The following is an 18797-nucleotide window of genomic DNA, read 5'->3' as shown; positions in this document are numbered from 1 at the left end:
TGTTTACAGCTGGCACAATGTAGGGGGTGCAGGTGTGTGTGTGTGTGTGTGTGTGTGTGTGTGTGTGTGTGTGTACGTGTCTTGTACCTTAGCTCATCAAAGGATAATTCCAAAAGCGAGCAAGTTTTATTTCTCTTGTGTGTGTCTGTCAATGACTCAATGCTTCGGCCATTCGGTGAGAAAAAAGTAGTTTATCTTAAATGCATATTTATCTGAATCTCAAGAAATATCCATGGGTAACAATAAATTAAGTAAATCATACAGAAACTGGCATTTAGTTTCATTAGACATATCTGAAATTTACGGTGAAAAACAGGTGCAAAGTGCAGTTAGCCTGAGACACACTCTCTCTCTCTCTCTCTCTCTCTCTCTCTCTCTCTCTCTCTCTCTCTTCTTTTAACAAAAAAGTTCTTTTGGATCACTACTGCAAGTGGTCTTCAGTACAGGAGCATCGTTGAAGTCTTGTTCCACCTTAAAGTCTCACTACACTCTTCTCACTCTTAATTAGAACTCTCTTGTACCAGTATATAACATGTATCTGAAGATGTAGACCAAATAGTTTTCTCAGATGAACTTTTCTTTTGATACAAGGAAGTAGCTTAGCAGGACTCGGCACAGAACACTAACATTTTTAATGCATCATGACCTTGTCTAATAAGGAAATATTAATTTCCATTAGTTCTCACTGCTGACACAATTGAAAGAACGTTTCTTAATTTTAAATCTTTCTTTTCTTAAATGTAAGCAATGCATTTTATAATTTTGATATTCTGAACTATTTCCCTTCGCATAAAACTTGGCAATCCTGAATCCATAGTGTGTAATTGGCAGTGTAATTAATATACTTGGAAATGAGTACTAATTCCCAATAATTTAGCTGGCTACCATATACTGCCTCGCATTTGGATCTGAGGATGCCGTGACTAAACTACTGATAGTCTTAGTACAACATAAATACATCACAATGAAAATAACATTTCTTAATTTTTTTCTTTCTCTGCTAGAAAATATTTGCATATTACATAAGGTCATCTACTCCAGCAACAGTTCCAAAATCCAGATACAAAAATTGTATATTTGATATGTACACAGAAAAACCAAAAGAAAAAGTTCAAATTTAGCTTAGCACTTTTTGTATTCTGACTATAAATTACTTTGGTGAGGCACAAGGGACATAAGGGACAGGAAAGGAACAAAATTTTATGAAACACAGATTTATCAAGATTAGTTACCTGCTGCAAACAGTTATCACAAGCTGTATCACGACTTATTAGGCATTGCTGTCGATCAAAAATTTCACCAAAATAGTTGAGCTGCAATGCTCGGCGGCAATCTGTTCTGTTTTCACAGTACGCCACCATCCTGTACAAATTGTCGTAATGTGTCTGTCTAGCCGCATAGTTTTCCCGATCCACTGAAACACCGGACAGTGGTAAGCTTAGCTTTTTTCTTTGTTCACAATCTAGTTAATACTGCCTGCAGGAACCAAATTTATAGTTGAGACATTTGGTGAAAATTCAACATTAAAAAAATACACACTTCCTTTATTGGTAAAAGGTTACTTTGCAAATTTATCCTTGTTTATAAAATTAAACATTCATGAACAAATGCAAGGACACATAATTGCTGCTCGAGTTAAATGTTATAAAATTTGTATATGAATTTTATTATATTATATTTCCAAATATCAGCAGTTTAGCTACTGATGCAAATGTTCTCATGGAGGAATGCCATTAGTTATGAGCTATGGATTTTATGCTTTTACTTATATGCCTGATAATCATACAGACTACTGTGTTATTAAAAATATGATGGTCAACACTTATATACGTTACGGAAAATTATTTCTGACATTGGTTCCCTTTGGTACAATTGGTTTCCTCTATTTCTGTGGCTCCAATTCATGATGAGGGAACACACACATTCATTCCACAGACAAAATTCATATTTTAGTACTCTCCATCTCCTATTTTCATTAAGTCCTCCCTCTTTCCTTTAATGTACCCTCATCATTTTTCACCCCTTTCCAAGTTCTCACAGATCTTCGAAATTTATTATGCCACCTGATACCAGCAAAATCTTTTCATAATGTCACCTATCAACTTCTTGCTCAATACACACTTCCTCACATTCCATGTGATTCATATAACACTGTTGCGAGAAACGAGGTAGCCACTTTGACTGCTGGTTTCCTCATCCATATTTGCGAAAGCAGCTTCTCTATCTCGGCAAGCCACTGTATATTGTGTTTTGGAAGGTACATATTACACCAGTATCATTATCCCTTTCCTTCGTATTTTACACATTTGTTAAAAGAACTATACCCCTTGACTCTTCTCAGAATAATAATCATTACTTGAATTTTAAGAGGAAGTTTAGTTTCATTGTGACACACAATATCTTTTTACAGTCACTTTAGACGAGTTTATTACAAGATGTGCCAATGTGTCAGGTATCCCCCCCCCCCCCTCTCTCTCTCTCTCTCTCTCTCTCTCTCTCTCTCTCTCTCTCTCTCTGGAGAAGAAAACGTGTGACAAAATTGAACTGGTCAGTTTCTCTCTCAGAGTTATTTTCTAGTTTTTGTTAAATCTATTTGATAAAGATTCCAGACATAGGATTCATATTTAAAAACAAGTTGGAGAGGAATTTTGTGAGCAGTCTTCTTTGTAGTTAAATTTCTCTTATCATAGACAAAAAATTAATTTCATCACTATGAGATTTGTGTGAGAATTTGATTTTAAATTGCTGCAGGCACTAATGCCTAAACATCTCACTGTTATATCAAAAATATCAGGAAAAGGACAGATAACTACTCAGCATAAAGATGACAGATTGAGTTGCAGACAAGCACAGCGAAAAGACTGTTTCATGTTTAGAATTTGGCCGTGGCCTCCTTCTGACAAGAAAAAAACACACACATTCACAAAAGCGAGCACACCTCATGCATACATGACTGCTGTCAGCAGCAGCTCAGACCAGAATGCAACCATCACATTGAGCAGTAACATAGACTGGAGCAGGGAAGGGGGAAGGATAGCAGGGTACAAGTATGGAAAGGGGGGGGGGGGAGGGAGGGGGGGCGAACATGCTGTATTTGGCGAAGCATGCTGGGACTCGACAGAGAATGATAGGACACCCTGGTGCAGCGTTGGTAGGCCATGGGGAAAGATGGTGGGGAGGGCAGAGAGTAACAGGGAGTGGAAAAGAAGAGGAGAAGGGAAGGGGAACGATGGGCATGTGCTTTGGCAGAGGATGGTACACAATGAGTATGAGTCTGAGGTGATGTGAATAGGGAGGAGGTGAGAGGACAGAGGGTGTGGAAACTGTTGGATTGGTGGTGTGGAGGCAGTAGGCTACTGTAGGTTGAGGCTGGGATAATTTTGAGAATGGTGAATTTGTTGTAAGAGTAACTCCCATCTGCACAGTTCAGAAAAGTTGGTGATGGAGGGGAGGATACAGATGGCCCTGGTTGTGAAGCAGCCATTGGAATCAGGTATGTTATGTTCAGCTGCAATATCTGTCACAGGGCAGTGGCAATTCATTCTGATGGACACCTGGTTGCAGCCATACCAATATAAAAAGCTGTGCAATAATTGCAGCGGAGCTGGTACATGACACGGCTGCTTTCAACAGTAGCCTGACCTGTGATTGAGCAAGAAAAGCCTCTGATAGGAATGAAACAGGAAGTGCAGTATGAATTGGTTGGGCAGGTCTTGCACTTCAGTCTTCCGTAGGGATATGATCCCTGTGGCAAGGGGCTGGGATTGGGTGTGTCATAGGAATCGACTAGAATGATCTGGAGGTTGGGTGGGCTATAGAACACCACTTTAGGGGGAACGGAAAGGATGTCCCTCATTTCATGAATGATGAAAGCCCTGGCAAAAGATGCGCTCAGTTGTTCCAGTCGAGGGTGGTTATGGTAACGAGGGGGCACTCCTTTGTAGGTAGCTCTTGGGGGTCGTGGGATGACTGGGGGTATGTGGGGAAACAGCACAGGAGATTTGTCTGCAGAATAGTTCTGGGAAGATTGTGTCTGTCTGTGAAGGCCTTGGTGAAACCATCAGCATAGTGGGGAAGGCAGTTCTCGTCACTGCATATATGCCATCTCCAGGTTGCCAGGCTCCATGGGAGGGATTTTTTGGTGTAGAATGGATGGCAGCTGTTGAAAAGCAGGAACCGTTGGTGATTGGTGGGTTTAATGTAGACAGAGGTGTGGATGGAGACACAAGAGAGTAAGTAGTCAACGTACTGGAAGGTAGCAACCTTGGTTGAGGAGGTTTAGGTGAAGCAGAGAAGGTGTTGAGGATGTGAAGGAATGTAGATAGGGTGTACTGGCCCTGAGTCTAGATTATGAAGATATCCTCAATGAACCTGGACCATAGCAAGGTTTTTAGATTTTGGGAGACTAGGAAGGTTTTCTATAGATGACCCAGAAACAGCTTGGCATAGGAGGGTGTGATGGAGATGCCCTTGGCTGTGCTGTGGGTTTGTTTGTACACCTTCCCTTCACAGGAGTAGAAGCTGCATGTTAGAATAAAGTTAGTACGGTGTATGACAAATGAAGTGCTGGACCTGGAGTATGAAGGACATTCATTTCTGCTAGATACTCTCTTCAGTTCATGACACATGACAGAGAGGGAACTTTGTCTTGCAGGTAGGATGATTAGATCAGGATTTGTTTTGATTTTGTGAATGACTATCCTTTCTTCTGCTGAAAGGTTGTAGTTCTCAGGTAGGGACCTGGGGAAGATGATGAGGCAAAGTTTGAAGTAAGGAATTTCTGATAGGTGAGCAGGGAGTTGTTAGATCAGAGAGGGGAAGGATCACAGTTAGATGGTGGTATGAACTGGAAGAGGTAGAGTAGCAAAAAAGTCTTTCCACTGCATGGATTGGGAGAAGGAGAGTAAGTAATTGCAAAGCCCATCATAATTAAATTTGGTGTAGTGCTAACGGCAAGACATTTGGATAGGATGGAAACTTCTGTAGGATTGTGTTTTCTGGGGGAAAGGTTAACTACCATATTTTGGATTTGTTTGGGTTCTGGATTTTGTATAGTTTTGAGTGAGAGTTCTGGAGGATGTAGCAGGTTGAAAAAGTCAGCTATGGAGAGTCTGGATGCTATGAGGCATTGGCAAGGAGGAACACTGTGAAACTTCCTGGCAGATTAAAACTCTGTGCCTGACCGAAACTCGAACTCGGGACCTTTGCCTTTCGCGGGCGAGTACTCTACCAACTGAGCTACCCAAGCATGACTCACGATCCGTCCTCCCAGCTTCAATTCTGCCAGTACCTCATCTCCTACCTTCCAAACTTCACAGAAGTTCTTCTGCAAACCTTGCAGAACTAGCACTCCTGGCAGAAAGGATATTGCGGAGACATGGCTTAGCCACAGCCTGGGGGGTGTTTCCAGAATGAGATTTTCACTCAGCAGCGGAGTGTGCACCGACATGAAACTTCCTGACGGATTAAAACTGTGTGCAGGACCGAGACTCGAACTCGGGACCTTTGCCTTTTGCAGGCAAGTGCTCTACCAACAGAGCTACCCAAGCACGATACAACGACCCGTCCTCTCAGCTTCAATTCTGCCAGGGTGCACGAACTGCCCAATCTAGTAACCCAGCACTTCCTATTCCAGTCTCACAGGCCTATCTTACCCCCTCAGAGGCTGGGACACCTGTGAAAGCAGCCATGTTATATAACAGCTGTGCTGCAATGATTGCACAGCTTTTATATTGGTATGATTACCAAATACTGTCCATCAGGATGAATGGCCACTGCCAAACTGTGGCCAACAGCGAAGTAGACTACCCTGTGGCACAGCTTGCAGTTGAACATAACACACTTGATTTCAATGGCTGCTTCACTACCCAAGCCATCTGGATTCTTCCCTCCACCACCAGATTTTCTGCACTGTGCAAATGGGAGTTATTCTTACAACAAATTCTCTGCTCCCGAGATCAACCCGACCACAAGCTAAGTAACCTACTGCCTCCACACCCTCCACCCAACTATTTCCATTCTCTCTGTCCTATCAACTCCTCTCTATTCTTGTCTCCTCACCCTCTTTGTGTGCTGCCCTCTGCCAACGCATCCATATGTCTTTCTGCTTCCCTGATCCTTTTCTTTACAGCATCCCCTCCTTCCCTGAACTCCCTGTTGCGCAGCCTCCTGACACTGCACATGGCAGTCTTATCACACCTTCATCTAATCCCTGCATGTTGCACCAGACAGTGCTATTCTTTCCCACCAACCTGTACTCTGCCATTCCTCCCCCTTCCCTGACCCACTGTAGGCTGCTGCTCAATGTTACAATTGCATTCTGGTCCAATCTGCTAGTGATGGTCAAGTGCGTGTGAGGTGTGCTTGCTTTTGCAAGTGTGTTTTTTTTTTTCTTTTCTTCTTTTTTCCTTTTGTGAAGAAGGCTTTGGCCAAAAGCTAAACATGTAACAGTCTGTAACTCAATGTGTCATCTTTACGGTGTGTAGCAATATATGCCTTTTTTGTAATATTTTTGATATTCCAACCAGGAGTTTCCATTTGATTTTGCCAAACGACTTTTCTTCCATCCCACAACCCTACAATTTCTTCCTCTGCTACAATTCTCTAAAGCATTACTCTTGTCAGAGTCTATTCTTTTCTTCTTTACCATGTTTTTTCAACATCTTCCAAACTGCCAGCACTCTAGTCTTCTGACCACACTGTGTCAATGATCTTGTCTATGAACAACACACAGCTATGTAACCACAAGAACTGTTGGTGCAGCATCTCAAGCTGAAAATTCTTCCCACCAATAATTACCTCCCTCATCCTCGCATATTTTATTTTGTTTTCCACACAAACTTGTGAACCTCGACCTAACCAATCCCCCTCCCCCCTTTTCCCTTATCCCAATGTGCACTCACATACCTCATCAATTACTTTTCTCCCACATTTCTGTACATTTTTTAAGTACATGTGAGTGTTTCTGTGTAATTTTACATACTCTATGCATTTTTGCATATTTTTACTTGATCGTGCATACTTTTATGTATTTGTATGTATTTTCACATATCTGTGCATGTTGTGATGTGCCTGTAAGTATTTTACATGTCCCTTTGTTATCCAGCTCGCCTCACAACCATCTAACTACTCCATTCGCCCATTTTTGCTTCATTCACATTTTTCCAATGCTGTCACTGCCACAATAAATCACTGCTACATCTTTTTGTACATGTTCAAAAAATATCCCATTCCCTGGCCAAAACTAGTCCCACATACTGCTCCTTAAATGCTGTCTATACCCATGAACCATGGACCTTGCCGTTGGTGGGGAGGCTTGCGTGCCTCAGCGATACAGATGGCCGTACCGTAGGTGCAACCACAACGGAGGGGTATCTGTTGAGAGGCCAGACAAACATGTGGCTCCTGAAGAGGGGCAGCAGCCTTTTCAGTAGTTGCAGGGGCAACGGTCTGGATGATTGACTGATCTGGCCTTGTAACATTAACCAAAACCGCCTTGCTGTGCTGGTACTGCGAACGACTGAAAGCAAGGGGAAACTACAGCCGTAATTTTTCCCAAGGCCATGCAGCTTTACTGTATGATTCAATGATGATGGCGTCCTCTCGGGTAAAATATTCCGGAGGTAAAATAGTCCCCCATTCGGGTCTCCGGGCGGGGACTACTCAAGAGGACGTCGTTATCAGGAGAAAGAAAACTGGCGTTCTACGGATCGGAGCGTGGAATGTCAGATCCCTTCATCGGGCAGGTAGGTTAGAAAATTTAAAAAGGGAAATGGATAGGTTAAAGTTAGACATAGTGGGAATTAGTGAAGTTCGGTGGCAGGAGGAACAAGACTTTTGGTCAGGTGATTACAGGGTTATAAATACAAAATCAAATAGAGGTAATGCAGGGGTAGGTTTAATAATGAATAAAAAAATAGGAGTGCGGGTTAGCTACTACAAACAGCATAGTGAACGCATTATTGTGGCCAAGATAGACACAAAGCCCATGCCTACTACAGTAGTACAAGTTTATTTGCCAACTAGCTCTGCAGATGATGAGGAAATTGATGAAATGTATGACGAGATAAAAGAAATTATTCAGGTAGTGAAAGGAGACGAAAATTTAATAGTCATGGGTGACTGGAATTCGTCAGTAGGAAAAGGGAGAGAAGGAAACATAGTAGGTGAATATGGATTGGGGGGAAGAAAAGAGAGGAAGCCGCCTTGAAGAATTTTGCACAGAAAATAACTTAATCATAGCTAACACTTGGTTCAAGAATCATAAAAGAAGGTTGTATACCTGGAAGAATCCTGGAGATACTAAAAGGAATCAGATAGATTATATAATGGTAAGACAGAGATTTAGGAACCAGGTTTTAAATTGTAAGACATTTCCAGGGCCAGATGTGGATTCTGGCCACAATCTATTGGTTATGAACTGCAGATTGAAACTGAAGAAACTGAAGAAAGGTGGGAATTTAAGGAGATGGGACCTGGATAAACTGAAAGAACCAGAGGCTGTAGAGAGTTTCAGGGAGAGCGTAAGGGAACAATTGACAGGAATGGGGGAAAGAAATACAGTAGAAGAAGAATGGGTAGCTCTGAGGGATGAAGTAGTGAAGGCAGCAGACGATCAAGTAGGTAAAAAGACGAGGGCTAATAGAAATCCTTGGGTAACAGAAGAAATATTGAATTTAATTGATGAAAGGAGAAAATATAAAAATGTAGTGAATGAAGCAGGCAAAAAGGAATACAAACGTCTCAAAAATGAGATCGACAGGAAGTGCAAAATGGCTAAGCAGGGATGGCTAGAGGACAAATGTAAGGATGTAGAGGCTTGTCTCACTAGGGGTAAGATAGATACTGCCTACAGGAAAATTAAAGAGACCTTTGGACAGAAGAGAACCACTTGTATGAATATCAAGAGCTCAGATGGCAACCCAGTTCTAAGCAAAGAAGGGAAGGCAGAAAGGTGGAAGGAGTATATAGAGGGTTTATACAAGGGCGATGTACTTGAGGACAATATTATGGAAATGGAAGAGGATGTAAATGAAGATGAAATGGGAGATATGATACTGTGTGAAGAGTTTGACAGAGCACTGACAGACCTGAGTCGAAACAAGGCCTCGGGAGTAGACAACATTCCATTAGAACTACTGGTGGCCTTGGGAGAGCCAGTCATGACAAAACTCTACCATCTGGTGAGCAAGATGTATGAGACAGGCGAAATACCCTCAGACTTCAAGAAGAATGTAGTAATTCCAATCCCAAAGAAAGCAGGTGTTGACAGATGTGAAAATTACCGAACTATCAGTTTAATAAGTCACAGCTGCAAAATACTAACGCGAATTCTTTACAGACAAATGGAAAAACTGGTAGAAGTGGACCTCAGGGAAGATCAGTTTGGATTCCGTAGAAATGTTGGAACACGTGAGGCAATACTAACCTTACGACTTATCTTAGAAGAAAGATTAAGAAAAGGCAAACCTGCGTTTCTAGCATTTGTAGACTTAGAGAAAGCTTTTGACAATGTTAACTGGAATACTCTCTTTCAAATTCTGAAGGTGGCAGGGGTAAAATACAGGGAGCGAAAGGCTATTTACAATTTGTACAGAAACCAGATGGCACTTATAAGAGTCGAGGGGCATGAAAGGGAAGCAGTGGTTGGGAAAGGAGTGAGACAGGGTTGTAGCCTCTCCCTGATGTTATTCAATCTGTATATTGAGCAAGCAGTAAAGGAAACAAAAGAAAAATTCGGAGTAGGTATTAAAATTCATGGAGAAGAAATAAAAACTTTGAGGTTCGCCGATGACATTGTAATTCTGTCAGAGACAGCAAAGGACTTGGAAGAACAGTTGAACGGAATGGATAGTGTCTTGAAAGGAGGATATTATACGAACATCAACAAAAGCAAAACGAGGATTATGGAATGTAGTCAAATTAAATCGGGTGATGCTGAGGGAATTAGATTAGGAAATGAGACACTTAAAGTAGTAAAGGAGTTTTGCTATTTAGGAAGTAAAATAACTGATGATGGTCGCAGTAGAGAGGATATAAAATGTAGACTGGCAATGGCAAGGAAATCGTTTCTGAAGAAGAGAAATTTGTTAACATCGAGTATTGATTTAAGTGTCAGGAAGTCGTTTCTGAAAGTATTTGAATGGAGTGTAGCCATGTATGGAAGTGAAACATGGACCATAACCAGTTTGGACAAGAAGAGAATAGAAGCTTTCGAAATGTGGTGCTACAGAATAATGCTGAAGATAAGGTGGGTAGATCACATAACTAATGAGGAGGTATTGAATAGGATTGGGGAGAAGAGAAGTTTGTGGCACAACTTGACCAGAAGAAGGGATCGGTTGGTAGGACATGTTTTGAGGCATCAAGGGATCACCAATTTAGTATTGGAGGGCAGTGTGGAGGGTAAAAATCGTAGAGGGAGACCAAGAGATGAATACACTAAGCAGATTCAGAAGGATGTAGGTTGCAGTAGGTACTGGGAGATGAAGAAGCTTGCACAGGACAGAGTAGCATGGAGAGCTGCATCAAACCAGTCTCAGGACTGGAGACCACAACAACAACAACAACCACCAAGCAATCCCCCAAATGGCCTAAGGATCCCACCCCTCCTTTCACAATGACTGTCATGTTTTCTCAAATTCCATCAATCTGTGGGCCTCACCAACCTGGTATCACAAAAACACATCTTAATGGCACAGACATCACACAACCACCTCTCATACCTCTGAAAGAACCTGCTGACATCCTACTACCACCCTGGGGCACCACTATCCAACCTCTGTCCCACCCACACTGTTCCTCCTCAAAGCACCCAGAGCTTGCCTAGCTGACCTTTTCAACCTGCCACGTACCCCAAAACTCCTTGCCAACACTCCACCAAATCCAGAGCTGAAAGATTCCTGGAACACTGTTGTTAATATTTCCACCAAAATCCTCAGCTCAGTAGAACTTTCAGCCCTACCTTCAGCCCCACACCCAAATTTAATCATGTTGGAATTAACATAGCCTCCCACATCAAATATACCAACCACTTCCTTCACCGACTTTTCACCATCCTATACTAGCTCCCTACTCATCCTTGTAGATGCCACTTCCCTAAACACCAACATCTCTCATGCCCACAGCCTTGTCACTATTGAACACTAACTTTCCCATAGGCCTTCAGACTCCAACCCACTACATCATTTGTTAAACACCTTACTAACTTTATCGAAACACACAGCTACTTCCGTTTTTAAATGAAGGTATAGAAAAAAGCACTATGGCACAGCAAAGTGCACGCCATGTCACCCTCCTACTCCAACCTGTTTCTGGGCTATCTACAGGAAACCTTCCTAGCCTCCCAAAACTCCTGGTGTGGTTCAGGTTCATTGTTGATTCAGGTTCATTGTTGATATCTCCATGACCAGGATGCAGGAGCAAGACACCCTATCCTCGTTCCTTCATAAACTTAACACCTTCTTTCTCATCCACTTCATTTGGAACTCCTCAACTCAATGTGCCACCATCCTGGATTTTGGCTTCCTCCACTGTGGTGGCTCCATCCACACCCCTGTCCACATTAAAGTCACCAACTGTACCTGCATTTCGACCGCTGGACTTCCCTTCCACACCAAAAAGTACCTTCCATACAGCCTGGCAACCCAATGACAGCAGTGACAAGAACTCATTTGCCCAATTTGCTTAAGGTCTCACCACAGCCTCCAAAGAAAGGCACTACCACCCACATCTAATTCACAAACAGATCCCCTGCGCAATTTCCCCACAGATCCCCAAGAACCAGAGCTGCAAAGGAGTGTTCCCTTTCTCACCCAATACAATCTTGGACTGGAACAACTGAACCACACCATTCATCAGGACTCCGATTACCTATCATCATGCCTTAAATGAGGGACATCCTACCCATGAACCTTCACACCTCTCCTAAAGCGTTATTCCATTGCCCACCCAACCAGTACAATGTCTGAATCCAATTCTATACCACTCCCAATCCCAACTCCGTTGACACAGGGATCATATCCCTTTGAAAAACCCAGATGCAAGACCCGCCTAACCCAGCCACACAGCACTTCCTATTCCAGTCCTGTTACAGGTCTATCTTACACCATCAGAGGTTGGGCCACCTGTAAAAGCATCCTTGTTATATACCAGGTCTGTTGCACTCATTACACAGCACTTTATATTGGTATGAGTACCAATCAGCTGTTCACCAGGATGAATGGCCACTGCCAAACTGTGGTCAAAAGCATGGTACACAACCCTGTGGTACAACATGCAGCTAAACATAACATACTTGATTTCAATGGCTTCACTGCCCGAGCCATCTCGGTCCTCCCCTCCATCCCCAGCTCTTCTGAACTGGGCAGATGGGAGTTATCCAAACAATACATTCTCTGCTCCTGAAATTGTCATGCCCTCAACCTGCTGTCCCCACACTCTCCACACAACAGTTTTCGCCCCCACTATCCTTTCAACTCCTCTCTATTCATGTCCCCTCATCCTCACTGAATACTGCCCTCTCCCGTCACATCCGCCTGTCTTTCTCCTTCCCTGCTCCTCTTCTACGTAGTTGCCCCTGCTCCCTCCTCATCTCCAATCTACCCGCCCCACAGCCTTCCGAGGCTGCGACTGGCAGTCTTGTCATGCATACATTTAGTCCCTGCACACTCTGTCAGACAGCACTCTTCTCTTCTCTTCTCTTCTCTTCGCCCCCCCCCCCCCCCCCCCCGACCAGTACCCTGATATCTCCCCCACCGCCACACACACACACACACACACACACACACACACACACACACACACACACACACCACCATTTCCTGTCCCATTCCAGACTGCCTCTCAAAGTGACCGCTGAGTAGCAATCTACCCTTTCTTAATGCTGGTAATATTTCAGCCTGGAGTTTCCATTATTTTACTATTTTGATCGAATGTGCTGACTATCATATAAGGTGTAGTCATAAAATACAAAATCTTTGCACCTGTTCACGCTTACTGAATTACACTGCTGTTTAAACCTTATTGAAAAGACAGTTAATTAATAACTTGGTGGTGATGAATGAATGTGTGGAAGCATCTGTCAGAACTCTCTGAGTTGGGCACAGAAAACTCGAGGTCACATTGTGCGAGGTCAGCATCACTATAGTGCCAAATGGGACAGACCTCGCACCACAAGACAGTTAAAGGAATGGCAAAAGACAACCTACCGGGTGATCAAAAAGTCAGTATAAATTTGAAAATAAACCACGGAATAATGTAGATAGAGAGGTAAAAATTGACACACATTATTGGAATGACATGGGGTTTTATGGGGGGAAAGGGGGGGAGAAAGAAAAAAAAAACCCACCCCATATTGCTAGACGTGTGAAAGATCTCTTGCATGCGTCTTTTGGTGAGGATCGTGTGCTCAGTGGCCTCCCAGGTCCCCAGACCTCAGTCTGTGCGATTATTAGCTTTGGGGTTACCTGAAGTCGCAAGTGTATCGTGATCGACTGACATCTCTAGGGATGCTGAAAGACAACATCCGACACCAATGCCTCACCATAACTCCGGACATGCTTTACAGTGCTGTTCACAACATTATTCCTCGACTACAGCTGTTGTTGAGGAATGATGGTGGACATATTGAGCATTTCCTGTAAAGAACATCATCTTTGCTTTGTCTTACCTTGTTACGCTAATTATTGCTATTCTGATCAGATGAAGCGCCATCTGTCGGACATTTTTTGAACGTTTGTATTTTTTTGGTTCAAATAAAACCCCATGTCATTCCAAGCATGTGTGTCAATTTTTATCTCTCTATCTACATTATTCCGCGATTTATTCAGTTTTCAAATTTACACTGACTTTTTGATCATCTGGTATGTCAATCAGTGAGCAGATACAGTGCACTTCATTACAACATGGTTCAGACATGACAACTGGAAGACTTCACATGTGGGAAGAATCATTGAGAAACTGGAGGAAAGACAAAGTGCGATGCGTGTAGCTCACACCATTGTTCCAAGTGCACGGGGAGCATTCCAAACCACAGGCAATGCTGCCTAAATGAGAGGAGTTGGTCAACCACATTCAACTACAGGAGAAGATTCCTGCTACAATGTACTACAGGCAAGAAGAGACCAACATCAAACAGCAGATGCAATTGCAGTTACATTTAATACGACTGCAAGGCACGCAGTCTGATGCTCTACAGCAGCATGGCGACTGCATGGGGGCCATCTCTTTGCCCTGACCAGTATGTGTTCTGTTGACATCTAGACATCTGTGACACCATTTTCAATGTTTCCAACAGCACAGACTCTACACAAACGCGGTATGGCATCGTGCGCTCTTCCCAGATGACAGCAGATTCAGTCTAAGTAGTCATTCTGGACATACCCTCATGCAGCGAGGTGGAGTTTCATGAGTTGACCAAAGGGTGATGAGTACAAAGGCAGGTTACAGCAGATAACTACTGGAAAATCCCTGAAAGGGTTCTATTCTTTGAGTCAGTGATGGGCACATGCCCAATGAAAAGGTGTTACTCTCCAGAAATTAAATATTACTTGCCAATATTACAGAGAAAAATACTAAAACTGAATGCAATGGATCTAGAAAATAAACGAGGATATCAAATCATGCATCCCAACATCACAACTTCGATACAGCGCAGCATGATGCTGCACAAACTCTAGTTTTTAATTATTGAGATTTAGTGTTATAAGCAAAGCTACTGGTAAATCAAAACTGCTATAATCATAAACAATACGTCATACTATAGCTGAACTGTACAGTGAACAAATAATGACACAGATTGGCTGCAACTTTAATGGATCCAGAGAAACACTTTGGTTGAAACTGCTCAATAAAATTAACTGCAATAATTACATGAATCATGACATGTAACCATACTATTTTCAAATGTATTTCTGTTTAGGTATGTAAGCTATTTCTGCATCAAATTCAGCATTATGTAATCTGAGACATGCCTCCCATTAAATCAGCCATAATTCAAATTTGGTGAGTGCTACGTAAAAATCAAGAGCACCATGTAAATGAGCAGTAAGTTATGCTCTGATTTGATATACCATATTTGTGTATATAAAAACATACTATTTCAACAGTTGTGCACAATGGCACATCATGTTTTTAATAATATATAGCATCATACGCATGTGAGAATGTTTCAAAAGTTTGGAAAATGACCAGCATGGGGAGGTGCTCCTTTCAATATATTTACTATTAATAAAAACAATGTAATTTAAGTGATGGCCGTTTCAGCATAATGTTGTGAGAAGATGTGAACATAAATAGCAAGGGTGCCCATATGGTAGTCTGTAGGTGGGGTGCAGGTGGGGGGCTAGACCTGGTGACTTGTAAGTGGCCATAAATAAAGTTACAGTTCCAACCCTGTTAAAAACCTGTACAGTACCAACATTTAAATCACTTCCTTGAAAGAAAAACACCTGAGTTCACTATATTTTTTTCCTTTCCCTGAGAGCTGCGGAAGAGGGGGGGGGGGGGGGGGGGGGGGGGTATGTTCCCCACCACCACCACCACCACCACCACCACCACCACCACCACCACCATCCCCTTGCCCCAAGTATCGTTGCCCTTTACGAATAGTGTGGTATGGATTTCTAAGGTTTGAAAAAGCTGTGCCTCCTGGCCTTTGCATGTGGTCTTGTCTCATGGGCTGTGTGGTGTGGTGGGTCTGTTTAGCTTTTGGCAGGAGTGGAACTTATATTTTCCAGTGGCAAGCCAGCCACATAGTTCCAACACTTGAAAGTTTTATAAGTAGTAGAATCTGAGCAACTCACTGGGCTTTAATACTTTTTCACGCTGCTTTCAAGTGCTGTAAGTTTTCACAACTGGAACACTAACTTTGCAGGAGTCATATTTTGTGATGTACTTTTGCAGTGAGTGCAGCAGTATCACTGACGAACTTGAGTATTAATGCGTAGTCAGGACATGGATTTTGGTTCTGCTTTCATGACAGCTTATTTACTTGGGGAATCAGCCAAGGATTATTCACTATTCGTGCAATCTCAATTGCATTTAGTTACAATTTCAGATTTTGAACTTTTATGTGGATACCAATATGCGTTTAATTACTGTATGTAAGGACATCATATTTTTTGTGTTTTGACTGAACAATATATAGTACTCAAACTTAACTTTGTGACTGTATTGACTAAATTTGTGTTTGTTTCCATTAAGTTACCATTATTTTATTTAGCATAGTTACTTGTTTATTCACTCATTCTTTTCTTTGTAATATATTTCAAAATTCATGCATGTAGTTGGTGCTTGCCTGACCATATCTATTGTAAACAGCTGGAGCTTCTATAAGCATTTACCCCAAGTCGAGAGCATTGATGGTTCAGACGTAGAATATTCTCTCAATAAGAGTGTCAGCCTGTAATTTCTTCCAAAAATTGGAAGGACTTGTGTCCTTGCTGTGGTAAACAACTGCCAGAAGAAGAGGCAGTTCCATTGCATAACTGATACAGAATCCCCCAACAAATTTAGTGGCTATCAACTGGCTTTGATTGTTAACTGCCCACTCAGTTATTTGTCATGTTGTCACTCATATGACGATATTACATTATCTAATTTCAGGAAACAGGATTTAGAATCCATGCCTTATTTTGTCATCCTGACATTCAATACATGTGTGGTCAATCTATGACACTGCTGAAGATTTTGAACAGTTATGTTAACTGATAGCCACAACTCTCTAGGCTTTATGGCTAATTATTTAGACAAACTCGATTTCAAACTTACAGAACACATCTTTCACAAATCTTTTTTTCTTTTTTAAACCCAATCTGGGTGTTTTGAGATTTTTTTGTTGCCTTCGAAGCAGATCCACTTCCTATTACTGTTATTGAACCACACTGGAGTCTTTCTAACCTTGGCTATTTATATGTAAGTTACTTATGTGTCATGTATCCGACAATATGTTTCAATTTGAACTATAGGTTTGAACTATAGGTTCTCCACATTTAATTCCTATTGGGTAAATGATGACTGGTGTCCTTCACATGTAGTAGGCACAATGTTAACTTTCCTTACATCTACCTCTACATTTTTTTCCTTTCTTATCTGTGATACTATTCTGCACAAGATCAAACAACAAATATTATTAGACACTAGGGAGCCAGAAATTGAAATAATTTGTGCAGAAATTCATTTTGATTTGGGCACAACAGTCTTCCAATTTTCCTTGGTTTCTTCCCAGTTCTTTTCTTGTTCTAGAAGAAATTTCTAGTATTATAAAAGCAGGAGCCATGATTGTTGTGTGTAAGTGTTTGTGCTGATTTCATGACGATTTCCATTTAATGTAGCACACAGAAATTTTGTTTATTATTACTTATATCACTTGTATCTGTAAAGTTAGCTTTTTTATTTATATTTGTTTAACTGCAAATTATTAAAAATAAAAAGATACAACAACTGAGAAAAACACAACAACAGCAAAAGGTAATAATATAAGAGTGGCAATTTCATCCAAAAATTTACTTACAGTCTATCATTTTGGCTATTCTATTTTTGTCTGCAAATGAATAGAATAGTATACATTCTGAGAGCTCGCCATCACGACCCGCTCTTCCTGACTCCTGGTAGTAACCCTCTATAGATTTAGGCAATGAGTAATGGACAACAAATCTCACATCAGGTTTATCAATGCCCATTCCAAAAGCAATAGTGGCACATATGACCTGGAAAGTGTACCATAAGCACATTCAATACATGATTTTTAGTAAAATTTGATTTCTTCACAATATACATGAACAGTTCTTAGATATTAGTAAGCAAAATATGCATGTTGTGTGACATGCTCAGCACTTCAAAAAGCACTAACTGTGTGTGTTTGGGTGTGTGTTTTACAAACATTCTCAAGAGATAATTTTTTGTCAACTGTCAGTAATAATAACTATTGCACATGTTGTCCCTACATATATGGTATTCCACATTCTGGCAGAATGTTCATTTAAGTCTGCATACATACATAAAAAGATACATGGCAGAGACTTTGAACCATTACTAGTGATTCCCTTTCTGTTCCAACACAAACACAAGAGAAAAACGACTGTCCATATGGCTTAGTACCAGCCCTAATTTCTATAATCTTATCTTCACAGTCCTTGGACAAAATGCACATGGGGGCAGTAAGGATCATTCAACTGGCCATTTCAAATGCCAGTTCTCTAAATTTTCTCAATAGTGTTTCACGAAAACAGAGTAATCTTTCCTCCAAGAAGTCACATTTCAGTTCACAAACCATCTCAATATTAAAACTAACAGTAACAAATCTGGTTGTATGCCTCTGAACTGCCTCAATGATTTCCTTTAATTTGACCTGGTGGGATTCCAAACACACAAGCAGTACTTAAAATGGGTTGCCCTAGCATTCTGTTTGTGGTCTCCTTTATATATGAGCCATGTTCTCCTGAAGTTCTCCCAATAAACTGAATCTGACCATTGTCCTTTAGCGCTCCTTCCATTTAATATTGATTTGCAATGTTACATCTAGATATTAACTCGACCTAACTGTGTTAAGCCACACACTATTAATGCTGTATTCAACCATTACAGGATTTTTTCCTTACTCGTCGGCATTAACATGTATTTTCTCACATTTTGAACAAGTACCCATTCATCACACCAACAAGAAATCCTGTCCAAGTCATCTGAAATCCTGTCCATGTCATCTTCCATCTCCCTACAGTCACAAAATAATGACACCTTCCCATACACCCCAGCATCATCAGCAAAAAGCCATAGATTGCTGCTTACCCTGTCAGTCA

The 18797-nt window shown here is 41.5% G+C and overlaps 1 protein-coding gene across 1 annotated transcript in view; it reads right to left on the bottom strand.

Annotated features, from left to right (window-relative positions):
• The window catches only part of LOC124623172 (Bloom syndrome protein homolog), a 172736-nt gene that overhangs the window by 49561 nt on the left and 104378 nt on the right, over positions 1-18797 (bottom strand). The window contains exons 17-18 of the mRNA XM_047148976.1: positions 17513-17708; positions 1233-1414 (exon numbers count right to left, since the gene is read on the bottom strand). Of these exons, the coding sequence (XP_047004932.1) occupies positions 1233-1414; positions 17513-17708 (378 nt within the window). The remainder of the gene's footprint in view (positions 1-1232; positions 1415-17512; positions 17709-18797) is intronic.

This window comes from Schistocerca americana, chromosome 7, assembly GCF_021461395.2.
Source record: "Schistocerca americana isolate TAMUIC-IGC-003095 chromosome 7, iqSchAmer2.1, whole genome shotgun sequence".
In the NCBI taxonomy this organism is placed as follows: domain Eukaryota; kingdom Metazoa; phylum Arthropoda; class Insecta; order Orthoptera; family Acrididae; genus Schistocerca; species Schistocerca americana.
This window is presented reverse-complemented; position numbering and strand designations above follow the sequence as displayed.